Consider the following 27751-nt stretch of genomic DNA (forward strand, 5'->3'; position numbering starts at 1 on the left):
GCACAAGTAGGGCAGATGAGGTGACAAGAAAATATGAGAAAAAGAGAGAGAGAGTGAGAGTAGGGGAAATGAGGGGTGAAGAGCGAGAATAGCATGAAGGGCAATCCTAAAATTAGTTTTTGCAAATTCTGCTGCACAGAGCATCACTTTCTCTCTCTCTGGATTCTCCTGTCCTCTGCCTCTGTCCCTTCCTCTCATTCATTCACTCACTCACATCACACACACTCATACACACACTGCAGAGAGGAGTGTTTTGCAGAGGGAAGTCTTTGCAGCGGTCGATAGCACTTGGCGAGTGATCTATCGACAGGGCGGGAGCGTGTGAGAGATGAGTTCAATATACTTCAATTTAGCTCCACTTGCTTTAATTACTTCCACCCTGTGTGTGTGTGTGTGTGTGTGTGTGTGTGTGTGTGTGTGTGTACCCCCCAGAGGCTGAGTGGTGTTAGACTACCCGTGAAGGCTGATAATAAAAATACAGCTTTGGCCATTATTGAATTCAGGGTCTGCTGAGTATTTAGGAGGGTCCTGGGGGCTTTGATCCCTCAAGGTGTGAATTTATTTAAAGAATGTCGTCAATTTTTAATCATTATGTCCATTCCATGCTGTTTGTGATGTATAATCTTTTTTTGTTTGTTTTTTTGTAAAGTAATACATTATTGCCACTGCTTGATTTCCTCCAGTGATGAAGAACGTGTGACTCAGTAGGTTCAAGCCGGGCTGCCTAAATACTGCAAAAGGGACCTTTCATGCTCTTGAGCCCAGACGGACAAAAAAATAATACAAAAAAGAATCTAACTGGCTTTAAAAAATGGTGATTTGTGGCTGATTGGTCAGGATGTTGCGCTCAAGATATACATGTATTTACGTTGTTACTTGTACAAAGACCTGTGGCTGTGCACATTATGAAACAAAGGCAGAAGTAGTGTGATGGTCTTATATTACCCCCAAGCCCCTTAGAAAGCAGGTCTGTAAAAGTTGGTAAGATGAAAAGTTAAAAATACTTTAGGAAAAATGCACCTACTAGCAGCTTGGTCATGGACCTTCCACGTCCAGATACGATGTGCAAGGTACCCTGGGTGCATTGGTTGTTACTTCCTGGGACACCATGTCAGGTTCAGCCTGTTACATGCATTGTGTGTTTTTTTTAAAATACACTTCTGTTTTCACAGGAAATGTTTACATACAGTCTCTTTCAAAATAAATGCACTACGTTGGTACAACATCACATTTTTTCCTTCAACAATGAACACACATGGTTGCATTTAGCCAACAGACACACATGGTTAGGTTTAGGCAACAAAAGCATATGGTTGGGTTTAGGAAAAAAGAACAAGGTTTGGCTCTACAATCTTACAGGAAGTGAACACCGCCCTCCCAGGTGAAAGCCAGTGGTTGTTGGACCCATCCACCACCCCTCCAGCCCTACTTGGACTTTCTCCACCTTAACTTTTGCTCTTGTCCCGCCACGTTGAATTATAACGGCAACCAGGTGCATATCATGGTAATGTGAAAGGTCTTTTTTCGTCTGTGCCTGACGCCAGAAGTCACTGCCCAAATGCCAGATTTCAACGACTTTGGAGTGAAACCTGGTTGGAATTCCCCATGAAACCATAAATTGTCATTTTCACATTTCTGTTTTGTGCAGATTAAACAAACAAGATAAAGCACGATAACTGGTAAACTTAACAGTTTAGGCTCTAGAACATACAATTGTTTCAACATTGAGGGGGGCACATATGAAACAGGGGGTTGGGGGTCCTCTCCATGGAAATTTTGAGCCCCAAAACACTTGATATCCTACATTCTGTTAAATTCTTACGCAACAATTCACCAAAAATAAAAGTCCTCTGCTACTTGCGTGTTTTTATTGGGGTGGTCAAGCACATGTTCTAAATACTGAGGTATTTTACACCTCCAACCCCCAACCCCATCTCCATCCACCCTTAATCTATGCCTACGGCCAGGCTATATTCTCCCGGTCTATATGCTAAGCTAAGAAAACCTCCTCCTGTCTCTAGCTGCATCCGTTACACATAGACATGAGAGTGGTATCAATCTTCTTATCTAACTCTCTGCAGGAAAGTGAAAAAGTACTGTTTACTGTAATTGTACTATGTTGGTCTAGTCTGTACACACAGCCTCTATTGCTAGACTGTCCATCCAGGGAGAATGATCCCTCCTCTGATGCTCTTCCTGTGGTTTCTTCCATTTTTTTCTTTTGCCCTTATTCAAATCGAGAGTCTATGAGTGAATCAGAGAGCATGCTGAACAGATTGCTAAGCCTCTAGAAGCAAATTTGTGATTTGTGATATAGATATAAAATTGTCTTGACTTTTTCCCAAACTTACATTGACTATTCAATTGGTGGTTCAATTTCCTGCCCTTCTTCTCTACCAGTCTATCTCTGCCAGTGTCCTTGAGCAGGAAACTAGTCACTAAATTGCTCCACATGTATAATTATCAGGAGGTAATGTTGGTTGTTTGGGTTTGTGGGTTGCTAACATGCAACATACAAATGAGTACATAAAATCTAAATGCATTGTGACTTAAATTTGTTATAATCTGGGTTTTTATCATAATTTCAAAGGTTATATATTAATGAGTCCTAATTCAGCAAAGATGATTCATTTCCCACAGAAACAGGTAAAGTCATGCCCCAATTGTTGTGGGACTTACTGTAATACAGTACGTCCAACACATCGAAAATACAGTATAGTATACCACATGTGTTTGCATTAATTCTTCTTTATTGTATCATGGTATATCTTTCAGGCTTCCCCTCTGTCTTCATTGTGACAGTCTTTCCCTCTCTCCCTCTGTCACCCTCTCCCTCCCTGTCCCCTCCTCGCCTGGCAGCTTAATGGATGTTTCTGCTCCTATTAAGAATTTAAGAGTGAATTTGTCTGTGAATCCATAGCATTGAGCGAACATGTCTGCAGTAAGCCACATAAATGATTTTACACCACAAGGGTGGAGGGTCACAGGGGAGTAAGTGTCTGCTGTCTCATCTCTAATCCCTTCTTTCCCCTTCCCAATACCTCTTTCTCTGCACTTCCACTCATGCTCGAGTTACCATTTCACTTCCAGTGAGCTCACATAGATTACAGGAAGTTTTAAAAGAAAATTAAAAACAGTTTGATACAGAAGAAGAGAGAAAACACACAAAAGCTGAAGAAAATAATGAAGGGTTTCATTGAAGCCACAGTTGGCATTATTTTATCAAAAAAACTTTTAGTCATTTTAGCTGAAATTGTTGCTACATCCACAAAGTATTATATGAAACAGATAATCTATGAAAAATCACATCCCTCCTTCTCCTATTGCCTCTAATGGCATTTGTTAGAATTGTTAGAAAACCACAAATCAGAGCTGAGGGGTCAGTAATGTCAATCATTGCTCCTGAACTGTGGTCAAACAGTCAAACTAGGTAGTGTTGATCAAATATGAATCAAGATTCTGTTACTGCATTGCCTGTTTCTCGTGTCAAATGTTTCTGAAACATATTTTAGTGTACTCTTTAGCTGTAAAATGAGAGGTTTTTTTTTTTTTTTTTTTACCCGGCTGATGTGTTGGAAATAGCCAAGCGACGCCCACCCGCCTGAACAACTCTCTCATTTTACAGCTAAACAGTACACTAAAATATGTTTCTGAAAACATTTGAGGCAAGAAATAGATAATGCAGTAACAAAATCTTCATTCATATTTGATCAGCTACATCACCTAGTTTGACAGTTTGACCATAGTTCATGAGACTTGATTGACAGCTGAGTATTGATTGGTTGTTGTCGTTCACATGCGGCAATGACATCAGCGGGCAGGGTAATGTGATTTTTCACAGATTATCTTTGTCATTTTGTACTTAGTGAATAAAGTGACAGTTTCAGCAAATATGCAAAAAAGTTAATTTGATAAAAGTTTGTTCCCCCATCCACCATTCTGTTGCTAGGGATAATAACAAAAAAACTTACACTGATACTCTGGGGATAGCTACCGATAGCTACCAGAAAAACAAAAGCTCTTTTTTCTTCCTGTTATGGTTGGTTGGTGCACTTTCTGTGTGCCAAAAATTGAGCCTTCATTTTCCAGGGAAATTGTAATTTGTGGCAGACAGAACTGCATAGTAAAAGTGAGGCTTATGGAAACTAGTCTAAACACAGATTGTGTCAGTAGTCTTTAGCCATTACATTGCGCAATTAACATTTACTTCACAATGTTATGTTAAAGAAAAGTCTATTTCCACTTTCCCAGAGCTTCTGTGGCTGGATCAACTAATCTTTATAGCCATGCTTGATAGATTGCCATTAAATTTGCTATAGACACCCATGGTGCCCAGAGAATTAACCCTAATTACTTTGATGATCCCCTGACTTTTCATCTAACACCATCATCTGGTCAAAATGTCAGTTTATCCAATAATTGGGTTTAAATATCTGAAAAAACAAGTGCTTTCCCAGTAGCCTTAGTCATACTTTGGGTTTATTGCTAGTTCTGTTAGCATGCTAACACACTAATATGGTTACCATTATGCTGTACAAGGGCATGGTAACATCCTCACTGTAAGCCTGTTAGCATGCTTAGCACAGCCTCACAAACCAGCAAGCATGGTTGTAGACACTGAGTCTTGTTTGAATTTCTAAGAAATCATTCTCCCATATTTTAAATAACTTAGTAAATACAAAATATTTAAAGGATGTGTGGCTGCAGTATTTCGTTCTTTCTTGACTGCTTCCTTTCCGTCATTCGACGCTCAGAAATAAGAGCCCAGGGATTTCACACAGTACAAATAAAACCAGGAAATGAACTTAAACTCACTTACTGTCCTACAGAGGATGTTCATCTCCACCAGTTTAGGTAGTTATTCTGCTCGACTTCATCGTCACAATGAGCATTTCCTGACCAGGTTTAAAAACAATCAGAGAACACACCTGCAGGTTCAACTGAGGTACTTGTTTATTTTCCCTCTGTGTGTGTCAGGTGTGTCAACGTGCGTTTATGGAGACCCAGGTGCATAATTCAGTCAGCTAAATTAATTAAAGTTATAAGGTAGAAACAGTTTGCACTTATAGACAAACACTGATTTCAAAACTCTTGCACCACCAACTATGGCCTGTTGATATGTTTACATGACTTGAAAGGGAATTATTTTTTATGCGCACTGTTTTGTGACCTTAGGGCCGATGAAAATCGTAATGACAACACCCACTGTAAACTAACAAAAATGCAAATCTTTCCTTCTCTGTCCAGTTTTATTCCATGCTGTTTGTAATTTGTGGTTTGTGGATATGAGCTGAAGACAGCAGTTAGATGGGTATTTGACATGGAATCCGCACGATGCCTTCTGCTCAACAACATGTTCTACGGCTGCTTCTGAACTGTCGATGATAACAGGGTTGAAAATATGTGCACCGGTGTGAATCTTTCATCTACAATATGTCAGGTAACACTCTTTCATTGAAGCAGACCGAGAGCAAATAGCAGGAGGGTGCGGAGGCGCACATCAGGTACGCTTGGTTTACTTTAGCCTGTGATGTGGTTTTACTGTGTATTGTTGTGTCTTCTAAAATCATTTAACACTTGTTTTGGCCAACTTCCTCACACTGTTTAGACTGTACTTTCTATTATACTAAATGTATTCCCTTTAATTATGATGCTTCTGTTACTCAGCATCATAGTCTGCAACATTTCAATTTAGTATACTGCAAATACAGTACATATATCTTTCTTGAATAGCTTAAATGTGCATTGACTGATTATTTTGGTGCTGAGAACACCCTTGGAAAATGATTGGAGGCCACCATTACTGTATCTAAGAGGCAATGTTGGCAAAAAGCTCCAAATTTAGGCAAAATTTTGGCAAGGGAATTTTTAAAGGGGTCCCTTGAACTCTCACCTCAAGAGATCTGAATGAAAACTGGTTCTATGGGTACTCACGAGTCTCCCCTAAATCTGAGAAGGCTTGCTCCTTGTAAATGTTTTGTTTCTTACAATCAAGCGCCAGCGCTGAGAGTGAATCAACACAGTAAAGTTGCAGGTTGTAAAACCAAAACAATGAGCTGAAAGACACTAAAACGCTCCACAGAGGTGACAGGAACTGCAGAGATGCTGATACGAGTGACACATCTTACATTACACATTAAGTAATTTGATCCATTGTTGATGTAACATGCTGATTAGCGCAGCTTTATAATTAATCTTTTTGCTTTTGAGTAGTGTAAGTGGAAGTACAGACGTGTGACGTGTTATGCTGCTGAAAAATGTGTTGAGACAAGGTGGATGGTTTGGCATACAAAGCATGTGACTTTATAACACCACAGAGCGTGGTTCATGTCCTGCCAACAGTCAACATTGGTTTCTTTTAAGGTGATCTTTCCCTTCAAGTTTAACTGCACCCATGACCACGGGCTTTCCTAAAACAAAACACACATGGATTACCATTTGAAAGCCCCGTTCATGTAGGGATGTTAAAATTAGCACAAACACATTTGAAGTACATATATTGTAGGGTGCATCTCCTAAATACTGTGTCTGGTATGCTCAGATCATGGAAGTTTGAGTTGGTTGAGATGGAGTCACCAGTGAGTACGTCAGAGCTTAAGAGGTTAAGTCATTTGTTACAGTCAAAAGTTGGATGAGTTCATAGCTGTCTAATATGTCTAAGAATTTGGAAAGGACGCAGAGTTTTTTTTTTTCTTTTTGTCTGAATTCACCACAGCTGAGTCATTCACACAGCACCATTAATCTCACGCAGAGAGAGGTGATGACAGACGGTGCGCGTATGTCTTAAGTGAGTGTGCGTGTGTGTTGACGACTGCAGGAAGAACACCTGTGTGGACTCCGCTAGTCGTGGATACGTACAAGCAGAGATCACTGACTTCTACACCTGCCTGTTGGGAAAAACAAAACATACACACACACACACACACACACACACACACACACACACACACAGTTTATGGCACATAAAAGGGACAGTGGCTGAGGAGGGTTTGAATTCTCTGTTCTTACTGTCAGCCATGCCTTATTTGACATGTTTAACGTCAAAGTGCTTTCAGTGTTGCAGTACTTGCAGTGGCGCCCCCAGAAATGTTTCACAGGGGGGCGTGGATGGGGCCACCAAAAGTAGCACACCAAAACCAAAAGCCATGACTGAATTTCAGGAATTTGTCTATGTTGTTGCAGTATAGACACTGGTTGAAAACTAACTACCAATATGAGAGTTAAGGAATATAATGATACTAATAATGTGATGTACTATATACCTACAACATATTGTGCCACAATAGCCAGAATTATAACTATAATATTATCACTTTCATTAATGTTGTTGTAAGCTACTGTCATTACCGTCTGTCCTGCATCTCTCTCTCTCTCTCTCTCTGTCTCATTGTGTCATACAGATTACTGTTAATTTATTATGCTGATCTGTTCTGTACGACATCTATTGCACGTCTGTCCGTCCTGGAAGAGGGATCCCTCCTCAGTTGCTCTTCCTGAGGTTTCTACCATTTTTTTCCCCGTTAAAGGGTTTTTTGGGGGAGTTTTTCCTTATCCGCTGTGAGGGTCCTAAGGACAGAGGGATGTTGTATGCTGTAAAGCCCTGTGAGGCAAATTGTGATTTGTGATATTGGACTTTATAAATAAAATTGAATTGAATAAAATTGAAAATTGAATGTACATGGACTAATACTGGTACAGTTAATATTATGAGCTTTACAACAATCCTGTTTTTTGTGCCATGTCTATACAAGTTTTAGGCGATTCACTGGTCTTCAAATAGGCTGGTTGACCTTTTCCTTAAAAAGACGAATATACTGCTTTATATGAAGTGCACTGATTGTAAGGAACAAAACATTTACTGGGGATAAGCCTTTACAAGTTTAGGGGAGACTCATGAGTACCCATCGAACTCATTTTCATTCGGATATCTCAAGGTGAGCGTTCAAGGGACCCCTTTATAAATGCCCGTGCCAGTTGTTCCCTTGCCAAAATATTGTAAATTGTAACAGGGTGGGCCATTCTTGAGGGTGCCTCTGAGTACTTGAGAACAGGACAAGAGACGACTGAGGAGACACTGCACACTGAGGAGACGAAGGGGAAATTTGCAACGAAGAGGTACAATGATTTCAAGAGAAGATAATTCTTTTTGTCCGTTTCCTACTTCTTTTGCTCCGGTTATCTCTGCATGGACAATTACCTGCTGGATCCAGCAGTGGAGATCTAACCAGTCCATGGAAAACCCCACAGAGGACAGACAGAGGATGAGGAGAGGGGGTGGAGGTGCGGCAATGCACACATACACACACGAGCCTCCACACATCAGTCAGACAGCCCTCTAGTCAGGAGAACCCCTGGCTCACCTTCACACAGATTCACAGATCACACACACACACGCACACACACACACACACACAGAAGTTGTACTGACATGAATCTACGCAGTCACTTTGACTCACATAAACATGCCTCCCCCTCCCTGCAAACACACGCACACTTCAAAGGAAGATTGTAACCTGACAGGCCGGCAACGCTAAGAACCCACATGCAGCTTTTTCCCCTAATTCTTCCCCTCAGAAACCCACCTGTTTCTTACAAACTTTCAAGCCATACCTCTCCCTCTTTCTCGTGCCTGGTTTGAAGATCTCTCTCTTTCTTTCTGTGTCTTCCACACACTCTCAGTCAGTGTACGTATGCTGGTACTCAGGCGCTGTCTGTCTGATGTTCTCCTTTATCTCATCCTACACTGTATACCCTTATCAGAGGATTATACATGAACCGAACCATGTCTTAACTAGACACAATGTAGCCATGCTCCCGCCTGCACAACTGGGCAGATGTGAACCACAGCACCCTGTAATCTTATCTGAAACATGTTGCCGAGCTGATGAGCCTGTATGCTGGCACCGACCTATACATGGCAACATCTCCTTGATGTGAAATGCAGCTGGGGACATGTAACAATTTGAGATATATCTGACAGAGGTGGTGTTTCCCCAGTGTCAGGCAAACAACATAGGCCAGATGTTGAATGGTGCAGGCCGACAGGCAGCAGCGAGTTCTGCTTCGGTGCTGCGTGAGGTCAGTCAGGCTTTGTTGAGCCTTTTCACTCCCATCCTCAGCACACAGGGGTCCTGTGGGCGTGACAATGGGGGCGTTCAAGCATTGTACTTCACTCACAGCACTATAGAGCCTGTTAGAACACTTATTCTGTACAAAGTAGAACAAAGGTTCCTTCACATTACGTGGGGGTAAATTCCTACATCACACGTGGTCCCCAGGTAATTCTAGTCCTGTGCGAAGAGGGCTTAAGGTGTGCCAAGGTAATTTAAAAGATTGACAAGTTACTGAGTTCTGGTAACTGAATTATGCTTACTCCAGTTTCACTCCACTTTACCTTACCTACTGATTTACCGAACGATCCATGTAGAAGGAGCAGCATTGTTTTTGTACTGTAAAGAGCTAGTTAGACCTCGGTATGACATGACAAAGGTCATACAGTTACATGCCTAGCTTACAGTTCACTTTCAGCTAGAGGAAAGACTTTGAGAGTAACAACTTCTCGACGTGTTTGGCGAACTTATTTGAGTGACGATTGGAGCAGGGGCTTCTGAGTGTCACCCTGACAAAATTAGGAGCCACTAAAACACTGTACAGTCAGCAACATCCAAAACCAGCTCCTACACAGCAGGTTAATAATAAACAGTGGATGTCCCAGTCCTGAACAGGGCTTTTTCTAATGTAACCCCACAAAATAATTAGTAGTTAACTGACAACATGCTGCTTGGATTTGAAAGTAATTCTACATCAGCATGACTAATGAAGAGTCACTTTCAAAACCAAAGTTCAAGCAAAGCCTACACCCTTGATGACAGCTGTAGCTAGTAAGCTAGTTAGGTAGACATACTAATATCTGCATTGTATGTTTGAGCAGAGAAACACACTGTTTAATTCCCTTCTCGCAGTTTTGCTGTGTGTTTTGTTTCCACAGGCTAACAAAAAGACACTACCCCCATGAACGCCACTACAACATACAGAGGAATACAAAGCTTGACAGACTTTCCATGCAACCCAGTCAGCAGAGAAAAATGTTAACATTTGGTTAGGTTTAGGCTGAAAAACCACTTGGTTATGGTTAGTAAAGGATCAGGAAATGCAGCGATGTCTCAGTAAAAACCAACCACATTTTGTTGCACTATTGCTGGTGGGAAAACAGCAACAGGTTGCTAAAAACACCCACATCTGATGCCTGAAAAGCCACTTGTAAAACAGTAATGCATCACTTAAACACAACCAGTTTTATTGTTGACATATGAAATGAAATGTATTTGTGGTTTGCAGAAATGTACAATGCCAACATTTGATTCTGGCGAATGGGCTGTTCCATGCCTAGGTATGGTTGCGATGCTGTGATTGGACAATCCCTTTTAAGGGTAAGGGTTTAGCAAATCGTCAGTTGAAGAGGTGTAAATTTCCATTTTATCATAAAAGTATCACCATATGATTTAAGCTGTTCTCATTCACTGTTCATACTTACACCTACAAAAAAAAATAAAAATAATGCACTATAATAACCCATGTAATCCTGAGCCAGGGGGCCTGTGATTACGTGACCTATGTGCTGCAGGCTGTCCTCCTTCATAGGACAGGAGCAAAGGAAGTGAAGGGAGGTGTCTGGGTCAAACAAACACAGGACTTCAATCCAGAGCCCTCATTTATCAAATTAACATACAAACTAGTGCAGATCCAAGCACAGAAATCATCAGTCATCATCATCATTTACATGTCCTGTCCCAATATATTCTCTGTTGAAAGGCATCAGTCCCTATAGAGTTTACGATATGGAGAGACATAATACCACCCAGAAGAGAAATTTCTCTAAACAAAAAATAGAAGCACCGATGCCCCAGGTCCAATTTCACCAAATTTATTCAGCAGCCTGAAAAGAGGCATTAAAGAAAGTTGGAAAAACATATGCAAAGAAATCACTGCTGCAGTCAACAGCGTTGCAGTGGACAATCACACTCAAACTGACGTTGAAATATTTAATTTATACATCCATGATATGTTCCAACCTACAGCCTGTGTATGCTAATAATGGTAGCCCTTATATTATACAATATTGATATAATTATAATATTTATATAATAGCTTCTAACTGACCCAGACCGAGGAGCGCATGGCCACGTGCATTGGGTCTGCTTCCATTTCTGGTATAACAGGTGGTGGAGGAGACACAGACGCACCACAAATGATAAATCCAAACAAACATTGCCCTGTCAGTGTTAAAAAAAAAAGTTCAGCCTTCGGTCAGCCTGGAGCGAGTCCCACAGGGCCAGGCAACTGCCAGCTGTGATATAGAGTGGCCTTTACAAAATATAATATTTTCTCGTAGGCTATACATGTTTAAGTGATCAATATGTGGCTGCAAATACTCAGACCATATTCTGACTGGCATCTAATACCAATTCTCCACCTCAGCCAGGTTTACTAAGCTGCACCTCAAGTCCTCGCTGACTCAAGCATGCCTGCATGAGTTGAGACCTGACGTGAGATTTGATCATAGCTTCCGCTCACGTCCACATTGATATATGCTGAGGTTTGTGTGGAAATGACTATATGCCCAGTTTTCTGTGGTATGTTCTTTTCATAAATGAGGGCCCAGGAGACTGCTGTTTGTGTCCCATGTGAAACCAAAACTAAGCGTTGAGTGTGTGCTGTATGAGGATACATTAATGAAAAGCTCTGGACCAGCTGCTAACTGGACCTTAAGGTGAGATTGTTTTGTCAACTGCTGTTTCTAAGGCACAAAATGTACTTTACAATTCAATGCTGAGAGCTGCCTTCAATAACCATCCTCTTATTTCTCATAATCATCTTTTCCTGTCTTGCTACATCATTTTCTAACTCGAGCACTCATCTGTCTTTCACCTATGCCAGGGTGACATCTGGCCAGTTCAGTCTCAGGTGTCCTAAGAAGCAGGTATGACTCATCCAAGACAAGCGGATGAAGAGGGAGATAAAGGGATGATGAAGGGGGGATGAAAGAGTGCAGCAGTGCACTTGGCCTGCCAGTCACTTGTCTAATTGCAGTGTCTATCAGAGGAAGCGCGTGCTGTCTGTCTCCTCACTTGGATGACTTCATGTTATTTACCTCCTTTTCCATCACTCCGTCTCCTTTAGCTGAACCTTAGTTTTCACTATTTTGTCACTCCTTTTCTGTTGTCTTTTTCTCCTTTCTGACTTTGTGTGACACATTCCTTAGGCCAGAAAAATGAAATGTATAATATACATTATATAAAGATCATCCATAATAACGCTGGAAACTGGCCACAGGAACGATTTGGAAATATGAAAATACCCAGGCCTTTACTGGAATAGAGTAACGCAGTCTACTTACTGAAAGACTTTAAATTATTTAGAGGAATAGTTTTGACATTAAAGCTTGAAAAACTTTGATCATGAGTTTTAATGTTACATAAAACATGAAGGACTTTGTAGTTTAATTGTTGTTTTATTCAGTATGGTGGTTTGGAAATAAACTTACCCACAAGGATTAGATTGCAGTATCACAGAGAACGGTAGTTTAGGTATTAGTGATGCTGTAGGGTGAGAAAAGGTGAGCTACTACATTATGCAATCAAATGTTGTAGCAAAAATTAACCTTTAACAAAGCATCCATATTGGTGGTCCACAGTCCTTTTCAGGGACAGCTAAGAAAAGCTCCCTGCATTATTACATAGGAGCACTCCAGTAAAGTCAATTTACTTGGGGAGTAGCTACAACTTGGCCTGTATAAACAGATGGAAATGTGTCTTCTGTGATTCTGGAGGAGCTTTATCAACTCTGAGAAAGTGACCCGAGTGACATCACTTGAGTATTCAGCACAATGTGGGGCTGTGGAGTTTGAAAATGAAGAGTGTTTACCAGATAAGAAGGGACTAACAAAATAGTTGCATTATGGGAATTATTGGAATTTTTACAACAAGTCTTTTTGTTGCTTGACTAATGTCAGAATATCTCTGTCTCCGCTGCATCAGCTTGGACCATGCTTCAAGGTTCAAGCCCCACTCCACTCCAGTGTATTTTTGTATTTTTATTTTATATTTGTCTGAGTTTACCTGACAATATTGATTAGCCCTGCTGTTTGCCAAATATTGTTTTACATATAACTTCATTTTATGCTCAAAGTTAGAAAAAACAAAAGAAGGTTGGTACTAAAAGCAGAAGCTGCAGGTCATCCTCCAAGCTTGCACAGGTGCACTGTCATGCCTCTTTTCGTCTGAGCTGCAAACTGATAAACATGGTTGTGAGCTTTATGAACTTATCTTGTATAATGACTACATTGATGACTTAACAGATGCAGACCATTCATGGAGCGGATGTGATGCAGAATGTGTATTGTTACTGTCTGCACCTGCCGCACACATACAGCATAGGTCTGTGTGAGTCACAGGAAAAACAACACAATGACCTTTGGTTTTGGGATGTTTTCTTCAGTTTTTGGAACCAGCACAGCACCGTGAAACTTCAGCTGTTACACAGTGTGTTTGTTATGGGTGAGCTAACATCTACACACTACAATAGGCCATGTAAGAGATAAAGTTGCTAAGGAAATGACTGGCAAAATAAATGCAGACAGGGTGATCAAGACCCCAAAGTGGAAGCCCTGTTTGGTACAAAGTAGCTAATATACAGCATGGCTATCTTACTTATCTTATGGATATAAACTGATAGGAATATTCATTTAAAATTAGGCTATTTCATTAACTTGTCTGCATCACAGAAACTAGCAACAAAACTAGTTGTCCATATCAACTCAGTTAAATAGTTAAACTATGCAGTTGTTACTCAGAAGTAAGTGAATTCCAGCTAATTTTAGATTTATATTCATTCATAATTCCTTCAGGTGACGGAGGTGGAGAAAATTCCTCTACCTCATAACTCATGTTAGAGTGACCGCTATTGCCATCCATGCTACTGCTTTGACTCATATACTACAATGATCTGGTTGCCATGGTAATGGATTACATCTGACTATTAACCGCACCCCTATTCCCTCATTGATGAAGGGGGGAAACAGGAGGTAACATTGGCTGGAGTGGGGTTTTAAGGACTTGTCGCTCCAACAACAGCACCAGATAAATTTTGGGCCAGCCTTGAAGAGCTGAAAATGTCACCTCAGCTTGTCGATAAGCAGATTGTGATAAAGCGACACATAGAAATACTGTGCTGTTTTTGAACAGACAGATGTTGCATCATCACTTACCCATATGACACAAGGTCACTCAATGCTGTGAACATTGATATACCTCTTCAATCACACTGTGAGAATGGAAAACAACAGTTTATACTATGACAACACAACAACAAAGAAAAATCTCTCGTGGCTTTTTCTGAATATCTTTTTTATTTTGTCTCATACCTGTAAAAATATATTCTCAAAATAAATAAATATATGAAATAAATATACTGTATGTCCTAGGAAACAAAAATTCATAAATAAGAATAAAATCTGCCAACAGGTTTGTAAGGGTGTCTTTGTCGGTCCCGTGCTCGTTGTTTGACTGCAGTCAGTGTGAGAACAACCGAATTCCTTCACTGGGGTCTAGATGAGTCTCTAGAGTTCCAACAGAACACGCAGTAATCCACCACGGGACACCACAGAAGAAGTCCTTATAAAACTCCACTGGACCCATCCTTCTTCTTTTGTTCCTCATGCACTTTGTAGAAAAGTCATATTTTCTGAGCAGCATCTCTCTTTGGAGCAGTTTCAAAGGGAATCCGTCCGCACCATCTCAACAGTCAGTCCGATGGAGATGATTCCCCCAGCTCTCAGACCCGTTTCCCACAACAGACATGGCTGGTTTCCAGTGCATGAAACTACCTTTTTTTGTAAACCAGCCACACGGTATAGTGGATTAAACATTTCAATAAATCATTTACTTAGCAGCCACAGTAGTGATTTGAATAAAAATAACTGAAAACAGTGGAATTGACAAGACTCAGCAGCCACAGCAGAAAGACGCTAGCAGCTAGTTGTTAATCTCACCTCCTAGTTCCCATACTTTTGACCTCCTGAACATGCAGTTTGGACAAGCAGGTAGCTGGATTTAAGAAGTGGAAACTCAAATCCATGACTTGTCTGTTTGGCCACCAGGGCCTCTGCATAGGCCCATAAAGGGGCAATATTAGGGGCCCAAGTGTTTGTGTCTGTGTAAGGGGCCTTTACATCTTCCACAGAAGATCCCTGGTGCTGTTCAGTCAAGCTCCCCGGCTAGTGTGGTTCAGAAAGGATCTCTGTCCTTCCTCCATGCCATCAGTGGGGAGTGTTGATTTGGTGCACTGTTTATGATCCTGTTTTGTCCAGATCAACAAGATCTTCCATCTCCCTCAAGAGTGGGTTAGGATTAGGTGCACTTGCTTTGCAGCTCTGATGGGGTCAAGGTAACGCCCCTTCAGTCTCAGCTCTGGCCCAGTATGTCTCTGTACAGCTCTGGTACTCTGTCCGGGTCTACAGGCCTCGGTAAGAAGTGCGTGAACCTCTGATGTCGCCTCGACCTCGTTCCATCCCGGGACGTCCCATCTTTGTTCAGCGCAACAAAGTAAAATGCCCCTCTTTCTCCATGTCGATAGATGTTGGATGAGTAGGTGTTGTACCAGTTTTCTTCAAATTGCTCCCTAAAAACGGACTCTGCAGACAGCTTCTCCTGCAGACAGACAGATAAGCAGAGGAAAGATGAGTTGAGTGATGCAGAATGTGCCACCTGCTGCCCGCAGATCAGATATGTTGAGAATTGGTATACAGATGTGTGCGTTCAGTGTGTACTCAATAGTATGTGCACTCACAGATCCGTACAGTTCTCCCTTGCTGTTCATGGCGAGGTAGAGTCCACTGTCCACCCCTCTGATGCTGACAAGTCCCACAGCTAGACTGATGAACTCCAAAATACCTGCACGCACACACACATTACATTAGACTCACTGGTCAGACAATTTTGTTCAGCGTGCTTTCTCATAACCACATCTGAACACACCCATAAATGTGAATTTAATTATCTTGGATACAATATAACATTAGTCCTGCTCAAGTTTGTTCCACTGCTGCTTGTAGAGTATCCTACAATATCATGTGTTTGTCAGATCATTTAGATATATAAGCCAAAGGGAACATCTGAAGATGGACACCCTGTGTAAAATTGACCTGCCCTCCAAAAAAAAGTACAGTAAATAACCGCACCAGCTGACTCTGACAAGCAAGGCTGGGTGTCTGGAATGGCCTCTGGCATGAAGTTACATCCAAGTCTCAAATGGAATAAATCAAGTGCCAGAAGTGCTACAGCCTGCAGCACTAACAGAAATCTCTCAGAGGTCTACTTTTGATCTGCAGTAAGCTGCAGCTGTTTATCTTGATAACTGAAGATAAGCTGGTAAAAGTAAAGAAAAGCTTCCAATCTAATCTGGAAGAGGAAATGTGGTAAAAATGTACAAACATGAAATACTCAAAGCAATGTCCCATCTGGGAAGCATAATCATCTTGAAATAAATTATGTTTCTCTGGATGCATTATAGCATTTATAGCACCAGTGAGGTGTTTCAGGTAGATTGAAGTAACCTGCATGGCTGCATGTGATAATATTAGTTTTCATTTAACAATCATTAAACGTTACACTAAACTCTGTGTGTGTGTGTGTGTGTGTGTGTGTGTGTGTGTGTGACTCCACCATAGGGGTAGGCTACCTGTCAGTCTGTATCTCACAATAGAGCCTATAGCAGAAATTCCACAATAGACCACCACAGTACTACTAGGCTACTACAGGAAGCTACTGCTGATGATACTACTAATAATAACAATAATGATAATAATAATAATGAATATAGGTTTATTTGTGGAGGGGTGTGTACCGAATCTGCTGTGGTCCTTCCTGGTGCCCTGCACGGTGCCGTCGGGACGGATCTCCAGGTGGAAGCCGGTCCTGCAGTAGAGCTGCCGCCGCCTCAGAATCCCCTTCAGATGGCTGAGGTCCGCCAGGCTCCGGGACAGCCTCTCCGCGGACACTAGGTGCTCCTGCTGCTGTCCCTGTCCCCCCATCATTAGTCCGGTCACCGAGTTGTAGTCCACCGCCCCGGCTGGGGTGAGAACGAAATGAGAGCCGACGGGAGCCGAAGCGGCACCCGCGGGGCCAAAGCTGTCCAGAAATCCGTTGACGAAGCTCCCAACCTCCGCCGCTGCCCCCATCACAGATAAGACAGCCGATGCGGCTTTTACAGCACAGGAGATCCAAGTCCAAGTGATGAGCACAGAGCCTCGGTACGAACCAGCGAGCGAGGGGTCAGCCCGTGAAGCGGAGGAAAAGAAAAGTTGGATGTGCGGGCGGAGAAAATCTCCAATGTGTGTGCGCGTTTTGGCGCAGTCACCAGCACCGTTAATTAGACTGTCATCTAATTGAGATTAAACTCCCGTGTTATCTTGATGTATGCAGGTATCCCTGCTTGCAGCAGCCCCGTGTCCCTTCTACTCCTCTCTACTGCTATTTATCCCTCTCCCCAGTCCTCTGCCCGCTCCCTCTCTCTCCTCCTCACCTCGGGATACTCCCCTTTGCTCCGGTGCACTTCAGGGTTTCTCTCTCTCTCTCTCTCTCTCTCTCTCTCTCTCTCTCTCCAGTGCACTTCAGCCTTTTATTTCTGCGGTACCCTGCGCTCAGCTCCTCCAGCGGCAGCATGTAGCGCAGTGTGACAACAGTGCGCTGCGCTCAACATCTATATAACGCAATACTCCCTACGGTAATTCACCCCAATTTGCCTTTTAATGCAAATGCAGCCCAATCTCCTCCCTTTATGGCTCATATCTGCTCCCGTTTGAAAAGGAGGCCCTTCATCCCTCTGCTCATCGCTCTCCTGTCTCACCTTTGATGTTCAGTTTCAGTGCGGAGAGCGCAGGGACTTGGAGAGGAAATTAAAACTACTAATAAAAATGAGCACGATAGGTTTTTTCCCTCCTCGTTTCCCCTTATAGCAGCACAGCAACTTCACTGAAGCTCATATAGACGCAATGCTCATGAGCACTTCAGCACAGGCACACCACATTTAATACTGTCAGTGTGTGTTAGAGCTGTGCGCATCTCAGCAGCAACTTGTGCGTGAAAAGGAGAGAAAGAGAGTGTGTGTGTATAAGTCAAATATCATGAAAGTGATGTTGCCATTACCCTAAACGCTTTACAACCCCACGCCCCCCGCTTCGAAATGACTCAGGTGCGACAGGAGAGAGAGAGAGAAAGAGAGAGAGAGAGAGAGAGAGAGAGAGAGAGAGAGAGAGAGAGAGAGAGAGAGAGAGAGAGAGAGGAAAGCCCCCATTTGCGTAATTTTCGCACTCGGCTGTTGATTTATTGCCCCCGTTTTATGTAACCCAGCCGCACATTTACAGCGCCCGCACAGACACACACACACACACACACACAATCGCACACACGCACCCACACACACCTGTGCAAACGACATCACTTGACTGTCAATCCCCTCATTGATCTTTCCACTGTGCTTTGAACAGCGCAGGAGCCCATATATCCTTAATTGTGGTCTTAAAAGACGAATCAAAGACACAGACGCTTCAAAGTGCTGGGATCTTGTAAGGGGATCAGGCAATAACAACCAGAAGAGGGGAATATACCTGTTTGAACTGCAAGCTTATAATACCCCGACACTTGACACTTGAAGGGCTTCAGAAGCTGTTAATGCTTTATGTAAATGAAGGGAGTTTGTTACATCTTTTTATTGATCATAACTTTGAACATATTCCATGACAGATTGCCTCATTTGTGAATCATTAGGTATTTTGTATTAGACGAATGTAAAATATGAAGATAACAAACTGATTTTGACTTGCAGCATCACCAAAATATTAAAGTTGCACAATTTTCTTATTCATCGGATGTCATTTGTTCAGATCTGCGTTGGGGTCAATGCGCAGTTTCCATGGTTGATTTAAGCTGTGGTTTCATCTAAACAGTGGCACAGGGGCCCATGTTCCAGCCTATAGTATATGGCATTGATTTTGGCAGCTATACAGACAGACACGCGCTCGCGCACACCAACGCACGCGCGCACACAGCTGCCCCCTCCCTTGGGAGTTGCATTGATGAATGAGTTGAAGGTGCAGAGGTGTTTGTGTGCGCGTGTGGTCGCTCCACGCAGGTCATTTTGTACTCGTGTCGATTTCTCCAGCCTGACAGGAGGACAGAGGCGTTGTGGGACAACGGTAGGCCCATGTGTGATTTTATTTTATTTTATTTTATTGCTGTTATGCTTGTCTATATGTTATGTCGTGGATGTTAGTTGTGCGCATGTGTGTGTACATACAGACTGCAGTGGACATGTGTGTGTGGTGTGCGTCCTCCTCCTTCCTTCCCTCGCTTCATTAGTATTTATGACCAGCAAAAAAAAGGGAACTTTTTTTTAAAGGGGACAGAATCGATCAGAAACCCCTCCAGGCTGATCAGAACCTGATGCATTGGATATCGACCTGGCCACAATGAAGACGTCAACGCCACATTTCCACGCACGCTTTCGAGGTGCAAGTTAACAGTTCCCAGGGTCACATGGTTTGCTTTAAAATATATTCTCTGTTGGTTTACTGCCCTGTTTGTGACATGGGACAGGGAGTGAAGCCAACCATGTAGCCACTATAGCATTCATGGAGGAGGAGGAGGAGGAGGAGGAGGGAGGCCCCCAGGGTTATACCCCCACCCCTCACCCAACCACCCACCCACACACACACACACACACACACACATACATACACACACAAAGAAATTACAACCTAATCGAATGCCTGGATAATGGAATAACTGAATACGTAGCCTAGAGGTTATTAATGCAAGTGGTTTCCAAACTGGGGTCGAGGGAACTCCAGGGGTCCTTGAAAGCAGGATTCAGAGGGCCCCTATCAAAATGTAGACTTGTTTAATTCAATCATAATTTAATTTTTATGTCACTTGGAAAATTGCATAAGAATCTGATATTGTACTCTCTCCACTTTTATGTCCCTGGACAGGTCTGGGGTTCAAAAATCAACCACAACAAAAACCCATATTGGGTTTCTGCTTGGAGCCTTGGTCATGTGTTAATACTTGATTTTGTGCAGCAGTCAATACTGAATACAATCATTGTCAAAGGTGTGAAATTAGATGTCAAAATTTATTGCATTTAACTTCTGAGGATTTTTTTTAAACAGGTCAGTCGTAATTTTGCTTAAACATTCCCATCTCTATCAGTTAACCAATTAGGGAGCCTATTGTTATGATTAGTCACCGTAATAGCCTAATCTTGTTTGGACTTTGACCAAATTAGAAATCAAAGGGATAAATTAAAGGCTTAATAGATTCAACCCTTTAAAGGGTTTATTTGTACCAAGAGGTTTTGATAGTCATTGTTTGATCTGTTTTCAACTTCTGGCTAAATAGATCTCACAGGTTAGAGTGATCCACCGTGCTTCATGTGTGAACAGGTGACAGGACCATCTATTAGACTGCTCTCTTTTATTCTCTCCACATCAAAGTCATAAGAAAAGCCCCATCAGGTTAACATTCGTCTCACATGTAAAGACTTAAATGAAGAGTTCATCTTTGATATTTGTTTGATATCTGCTCTCCATTGGCTCCTTGATCCTGAACTTCCCGCTGGAAATCTGACACCACACTGACCCTCAATAAAAAGTGAAGACTGACAAATGGTGATATCAATGGTCACTTATAATTTCCCAATGTAAACCGAGATGTCTTTCAAGTCTACTCAAAGATGACGACTCACATGTTGTGAGATATTTGAGCTAACAGTCTTTTTATAAATGCTGTCATTGGTTTTGAAATTTGATTTTTTTTTCTAGATTTTTCATGTGTGTCACAGCATGCAGAGAGTTTGCCAGTTTCTCGTGGGAACAGTGATGCAAAGTATGTAAGAACGGTTTTGAGGTGGCTCTTTAGGCTTGAGAATTTCCATTTTATGATACTGTATACTTCTACTTTGAGAAAGAAATGCTGTACGCCTACTTCACTGGATTTATCTGACCGCAATAGACCTATTGGTTAGCTACATATCTTGCTGATATTTTGCTATTTTGTTCATTTTCAAAATTCATATCTTATTACAATGGTCTAAGACAGTCCAAAAATATAAATGAAAATGAGCAACTCTCTCTCAAATCAAAGAACCATAGTGGCAAAACTTAAATTTGTGATGTCATAGGGTATAAAGTCTGGAGCTGCATTCAGTGGTTCCCAACTAGTCCAGCCAGGGCATCCAGATTTCTCCTTAGTCATTAGTTTGAGGTCCCACGGTTAAATACATTCAGCGTCATACCTGTATTTGGCCATGTCATCCAGCTAGTTTTCTGTCTCTGTCAAGCAGCTGTCCGACAGTTACAAACTTGACATATTTGCAAGTCACTTGCGGTCCATTCAGAATGGGCACAAGACCCACTTTTGGACCAGGGAACTACTGTTAGGCTATAGATTACATTGAAGGCACAGAGGGGAATCTTCTGAGCGTATGGGTAGATTTCTGTTTCTGAAATGAGAACACTACTATACCATAAAGCTCATTTGGGTATAAAGAAAATAAAATAAACATTTTGTGGGTCCACAAAATCAGGCTTCCCATTCATTGTCTGTGGAGCAGCTCCAGACTTTATACTGTATGACATCACAAGTCTGAGACTTCTCTGGTTTCTGGCTCTGAGAGAGATAATGTTCACAAATATTGATTGAACTTTATTAGACCATAGAAATAACATATTGGAATCCTTTAGGTGGTGCTTCCCTATAAGATTTTACATGCAATATAGGCTATCTGATCATTGAATGCAGGACTGTTTATTTAACTTTTATAACAGAGTTTCTTTTTTTGTAATTGCAATAATTACCACTGGTAGTTGGTAATAGGCCGGTAAAATATGATTTCTAGCCGGTGAATCATACCTCAAGATTTTGATGTAGCCTATCATTTTATATCATTTCTATGTTACTAAATTAATACATGTCACTTTATTGGTTAAATTCCGCTCATGTAAACTGGATGAACTGAGTCTGTTTGCCTTAGACTGCATTCCTGTTTATAAGTGACCGCGGTTCAAATTAATCACTCACTCCCACTCAGCCAAGCATCAAATCCTCTCCTCTCTGTGTGGGACTTTGCTCTCAGCCTCAGCATCAACGGTGTTCTCAGTTCTCGCGATAAAAGCGAGGAAACGCGATAGTTTTGTGCTGCCAGTAAAGTTATAATCACAGCAGCAGCGCAGCGGCAGCCGCAGCAGCAACAACAACAGCAATGGCCGCTTTCCGCAGAGTGGCAGCGCTGGCCGGTAAGCTTAACCTCTGGTCAGCGGCGAGAAGCGAGTTTGTCGGCGGTCAGACGGCCAGTGGAGGGAGGGCACGGAGGTGTCTGGCCGTCGGGATGTGCCTTGCTACGGGAGGCGCCGTGGCGCTTTACTTCTACAACGATATGACGAGCGGCAGAGGCAGGAAGAGGATGGGGAGCCACAGCATCAACGGTCTGCTGCTGCCGTCCATCCCGACCGTTGAAGCGAAGGAGAAGGTAGGAGGCTGAGTAAACTGGCCCTGCCATTTGTAATGCAAAGGGGCTTTAGTGACACGTAGCGACACGGTAGGTCGTTGGCAGAAAGTGCCCCATCTCCAGTGCTGATACAGGGGCCTCGGTGTGAAGGACCATGGAGTAAAAACCACTGAGAGAAAAGGCAGAGAGCGCAGAGTATATTCACTTCTCCTTCCACTAAAATTAGACCCACACGGGCCCAGTTAGACGGGCCTACTTGTGTTTGGTAGCCATGGTGTGACTAGCAGTTTATATGTTTTCCTCTCGGGCGGATAAACTGTGTCATTCATTCCCAGCACGCCCAGTGGAAACAGTTTGCTCACTGTTTGGCTCCAGGACGGTGTGCGCGCGCAGATGCATGAATGGCGCTCTCCGCTCGAGCTGGTGCTGAAATGACACCACGTCGAGGATGTTACTGTCAATCAGGCTGCTGGGTGAGGGAACTGCTCACAGCAACACTTTAAATTAGACACTAACACTCTAAAATAAGGCACAGAAATTAGTTACTAGTGTCTGCAGGGCCCAGTTATCCCTGTGGTTTCATGTTAAATGTTAAGCCACTTGAGAGCAGACAGCTAGATATGGTAAAAACAAAGCCACTTTAAAATATATTTTGATATGATATAAGCACGTGCAGAAAGATGATTGATTGATTTTGTTCTCATAGCACTAAAATTAATATCATTGGGGAAAAATGCCCCCTGCTTGGATCAAGAAGCCCCCGAGCTCAAAACTATCTATCTAACTAAATGAACTAAAAACCCAACCTTAACCCATCAATGGATAATCCAGAAGCCTCACAGCCTTTCTTTCAGACTAGTTGTTTTTATGTCAGGATGTCTCCTTCAGCAAGCTTGCTAAAAATGTTGGCTAATTCTAGATAGCTAGCAAGGGTAATGACTGCTATCAAGGTTGCTAATAACACTAGCAATCCATTGAAACTACAATACTACTGCTAGGCCTATATGTAGATATGAACTATACAATGTCAAATATGACTAAACGCTAGATAATCTAACTAAATAATATTTTGCAGCAGGATGTCCCTGGGTGTTTACACCCCCTTTCTAAGGAGGGGCTTCTTGCCCCAAGTGTCTGACTTTACACATAGCTCACAAAACTAGATCAGTTTACCCTAAAACAACAAATAAATCTAAAGAATGCAGCAATTTGGATGAAATGTCACAATTTACTATAGCACTGCCATGCAATACATGTGTTGAAAGTAGATTTAGTGCCATATATTAGTTAGGAGAGGAATTAAGGGGGTGGGGGTATCTTTCCCCATCTCACCCTGACCCTACTATTTCAAATAACCAGTTGCAGGGGTTGGAAAAAGTACCCAGTACTTAAAGATCTTTTAAGTAGCAAAACCACAAATTAAAAATGCGTCATTACAAGTAAAAGTCCTCCATTAAAAGTTTTCACTTCATTATGTTGAACAGCAAAATGTAGCCTATAGAAAATATCAGAAGTTAAAATTAAACAGATTGCTCATTATGCAGAAGAGGGCTTTTCAGAATGAATAGTATATTACTGTGCTGTTATTATTGATGCATTAACATGTAAGCAGTGTTGTAATGTTGCAGCTGGTGGAACTGGAGCTAATTTTAACATTTCTGATAGGTTTCATTTTTGAGATAATGATGTGTGTTGAAGAAAAAAATAACCTATGAAGTATCTGTAGCTTTCTATTGAATGTATTTATAAAAAATTACAATATTTTACTCTTAGATATCACAGAATAGAACTGTAAATAGCATAAAACAGATATAATGAAGTATAGAGTATAGGAGTGAAGTACTTAAAAATTGTTCCGAAGGACAGTACTCGAGTAAATTTACTGCACTAGAATACTGCCAGTATTTAATGATTAGTTCTAGTGGAGATTAAACATCAGTTGACTGACAAAAAAATAATTGGCAATAATTTTGATAATTGATCAATCATTTACATCAGTTTTCACACAAAAACACTACATTTTTGGAATTTTGACTGTTGGTTGGACAAAACGATACATTTAACATAGATTTAAGATTCAAGATGTCACATTGACCTTTATAAACTATAATTTTTTGTTCTGTATAGTCTGACATTTTATAGGCCAAACAATTAATTGAGAAAATATTCAGCAGATTAATAAGTGAGGAAAACCTGCTGCAGTCTTATAGTTCCCAGATACCATTAAAATGCTTACTACTTTAATGCATGTATACATAAAGTGCCTGCATGTATGTATACATGTGTGCATGTATACATACATATAACAAAAATAGCCTGTATCTTCATATGTGTGTATATGTACAACTGTTATTTATTGTCTCGACTGTGTAACATGTTCAAAAAATTTTAATTTAATTTAATTTAACTTAATAACATACAAGGCCCACATCTCTTGGTTCACCGTTACATGTGTTTGACATTGATACACTTTATTTGGCTAGGGATGCACTTGGATACATGTCTGTTTTTCTCATTATATATTTAAAGCTAAAGATTATATAATTATGGTATAATATGCACCATACATAACCTAACCACCATTTTGTGGTCCCTAAAGTAAAGAAGAGCGTCACCCCTCTGAACTGAAAAGTAGCCTTTGAAAGTTACCAGAGAATCCACTCGTAGTTCATAAATGATACGAGCCAGAAACAACAAATACTCATCATATTCAAAGCACAATTACATACATTTTCACATCTAGATATATATGTTGTCTACTAACTAACTAAGTAACTAATGAGATGTTAAGCAGCCAAATATGAACATATGTTTTATATACATATGAGCTGCTTTATGACGAGTAGAGATGTAATGATCAAGTTATTTTGGGCCCAGTTCTGATCCAAGTCCTTTGAAACTGGGGTGTTGTTCAATACAGGGTCTGATCTGATGCTTGTACTAATGAGCACATTCAGAACTTAATTTCAGAAGATATGCAGTGTTAATTAAATATGTATCTGGCACACTGAAATAACAGCTGTTTGTACGCCTACTGAAATGAACTGATACCAGTTTGATACTGGTTTATTGAGGGGTTGTAAATAAATGTAAAACATGGTAAAAACAGCCATCAATAAAACTAAATAAAGTATATGCAGATTGTAGATCTAAGATTAGATCATCTACTACCAGGAATAACAGAGTTGCCTGTTAAGATACTGGGATGATCAAGGGAAAGCCAATTTGAAGCAGGAGAGCCCACTGTATAAGAATACAAGCAGGATACCTGACTGGGGAGCAGGTTGGCTAGATAGCCATCCAACTTGGTAACAGGATAGCTCCAGTGGGAAAAGGGAAAAACAGCCATCTGTTATTCAGTAAAGGTAGCCCATAATGTTTCTAAAGGATAAGGCTTTAAAGAAATTTTGAGAATTCATTTGCAGGGAAAAATAACAAAGCTTCAGGGAAACATAAGCGCTAACATGCTTGAAGACAAGATCGTGATTTATAAGGAAACCAGAAGACCATCCACCAGGAAACAAGTGGGTCCCCTGAGGCTCCAGAGACCTGGATCAAGGGGACTTCCCAGTAAGAACTGCTTGCATTGGGGAACAGAAGCATGAGATGGACAGAACAAAATGTAGCTTAGGTCAGCCAAAACCCCAGAAAACAATCCTGTCTGGATTCTGCATTAGTGGCACACACAGTGACCTGATGTCTGCTTGGGTGATTGGCAGCCTGGACACCAGAGAGTCACATGAGGAGACAATGGCTCCATCAGAGTGATGCTGGGCTGTGTTTGGGGCGAGGCTGGCCTTTGACAGACACAGGACCTCTTGGGAATGTTTCGGCAGCTGTGTGCTCATTTATGTTGGAAGAACCCCTCGACATATATGTTTAGGAAAGCCAAGCAGCTTGGCTGACGGAGAGTTGAAGAAACAGCCAAAAAAGACTTGTAGTATTGATCTCTGTCACTTAGGGGCAAGTTCAGCATTACAACAGAAAAAGCTGCTACATTCTGTTTGGATGAGTCCTAAGTGGAAAAAAAACAGTGTCAACAATTTCTGACATCTCAGATTTAAGTGCTGGTTGTTATCGACTGAGACCTTAGCTGGCTAGATTACACTTTTATTTGACTGAGCTGAAATAACTAAACTTGATGTCATTTGGGAAACAGAGGGTTAGGACTGTCTAGCTCTGAGAAAACTGAGGAGATAGACTACAGTCTGTGGATGGAGAACACTGTTTTGCCTGAGGGGGAAAAAAACACCTGCAGCATCTGCTATGCAGTCAGGAGAACAAGACAAGGCGACAGGACCATGTTTTGTGGCTACGTGATATTATAACTACACAGGAAAACAGTGTACCACACTGATGTCATTTTAAAATCACATTTAATTATTTTTATCCCAAGGAGCTCACATTAATTTTTACATCATGTCGTGCAGCATGGCATGTGAACCGAACTGCCTTTGCAGAACTTTACAAACTTCATTCATTAGTGAGCGTCAAAGCCATGGGCGTCTGTGCTCTTACACTTGATTACAGTGCATTCCTATGAAGCCGAGCACTCATCTCCTATTCACGCCTTCAAAAGCCCCCTTGGTGAAGGCAGCATCAAAGCTTTATGAATGAATCTGCGTGCTCATTAGCATGTTAGCTGAGCTGAGCAGGAACCTCGGTGCGCTGGGCCCTGCGGCCAAACAGGTTTAAATTTGGAAACCTATCTGCTAATTACACAGCTTCATGCAGCACAGTCTGTTGGCGTAGCAGCTCTCCTACACTGCAGCTAATCAAGTTGAAGCCCTGGCTCCTCACGGAGCGAGAGAGATGCTAATCAAGTAGAAAGTAGTGACAAAGTATTTGTGTGTATATGTGTGTGTGTGTGTGTGTGTGTGTGTGTGTGTGTGTGCGCCCCTGTTCTACTGTTATTGTACTGTGCCAGAGGTGCTGACTGTTTATAATTTCAGAGAGCTAAATGGAGAGAGCTGATGCCAAGAATAGATGGATCTCCTCATTATAGAGGTTCAAAAGCAGTGAAGAGGTTCATACAGTTTAAATTCTGCAGTCTATGAGAGAGATCAGAGAGTTTTCTTTTTATAGATGGGGAAGTCACATTCAAACTACAGTCATTGGGGCAAATTAGCACCTATTACTGAGTGGATTATTTAAATCTCATGGTTAAATAGTAAAAGTACATTTTCAC

General features: G+C 41.6%; 2 protein-coding genes across 8 annotated transcripts in view; one reads left to right on the forward strand and one right to left on the reverse strand.

The window, feature by feature from the left end:
- Positions 1 to 14427: 14427 nt before the first annotated feature.
- LOC117255726 (fibroblast growth factor 20-like) lies at positions 14428 to 17593 on the reverse strand. The gene is made up of 3 exons (XM_033624873.2): positions 16903 to 17593; positions 15847 to 15950; positions 14428 to 15707 (listed from the first exon to the last, which is right to left on the reverse strand). Exons 1-3 carry the CDS (start codon positions 17234 to 17236, stop codon positions 15462 to 15464), a joined length of 684 nt encoding a protein of 227 aa, XP_033480764.1. The 5' UTR covers positions 17237 to 17593; the 3' UTR covers positions 14428 to 15461.
- A 4636-nt stretch (positions 17594 to 22229) lies between these two features.
- Positions 22230 to 27751, forward strand: part of micu3a (mitochondrial calcium uptake 3a) — a 34005-nt gene continuing 28483 nt past the window's right edge. For 5 of the 7 annotated variants that reach the window (XM_078165940.1, XM_033624403.2, XM_078165949.1 and 2 more), the window contains exon 1: positions 22231 to 22584. In XM_078165940.1, coding sequence (XP_078022066.1) covers positions 22318 to 22584 — 267 coding nt within the window. In that variant the 5' untranslated portion in view covers positions 22231 to 22317. Of the gene's footprint in view, positions 22585 to 27751 lie in introns of all 7 variants that reach the window. The other 2 variants (XM_078165946.1, XM_078165953.1) reach the window with 1 other exon arrangement.

This window comes from Epinephelus lanceolatus, chromosome 3 (genome assembly GCF_041903045.1).
Source record: "Epinephelus lanceolatus isolate andai-2023 chromosome 3, ASM4190304v1, whole genome shotgun sequence".
Lineage (NCBI taxonomy): Eukaryota > Metazoa > Chordata > Actinopteri > Perciformes > Serranidae > Epinephelus > Epinephelus lanceolatus.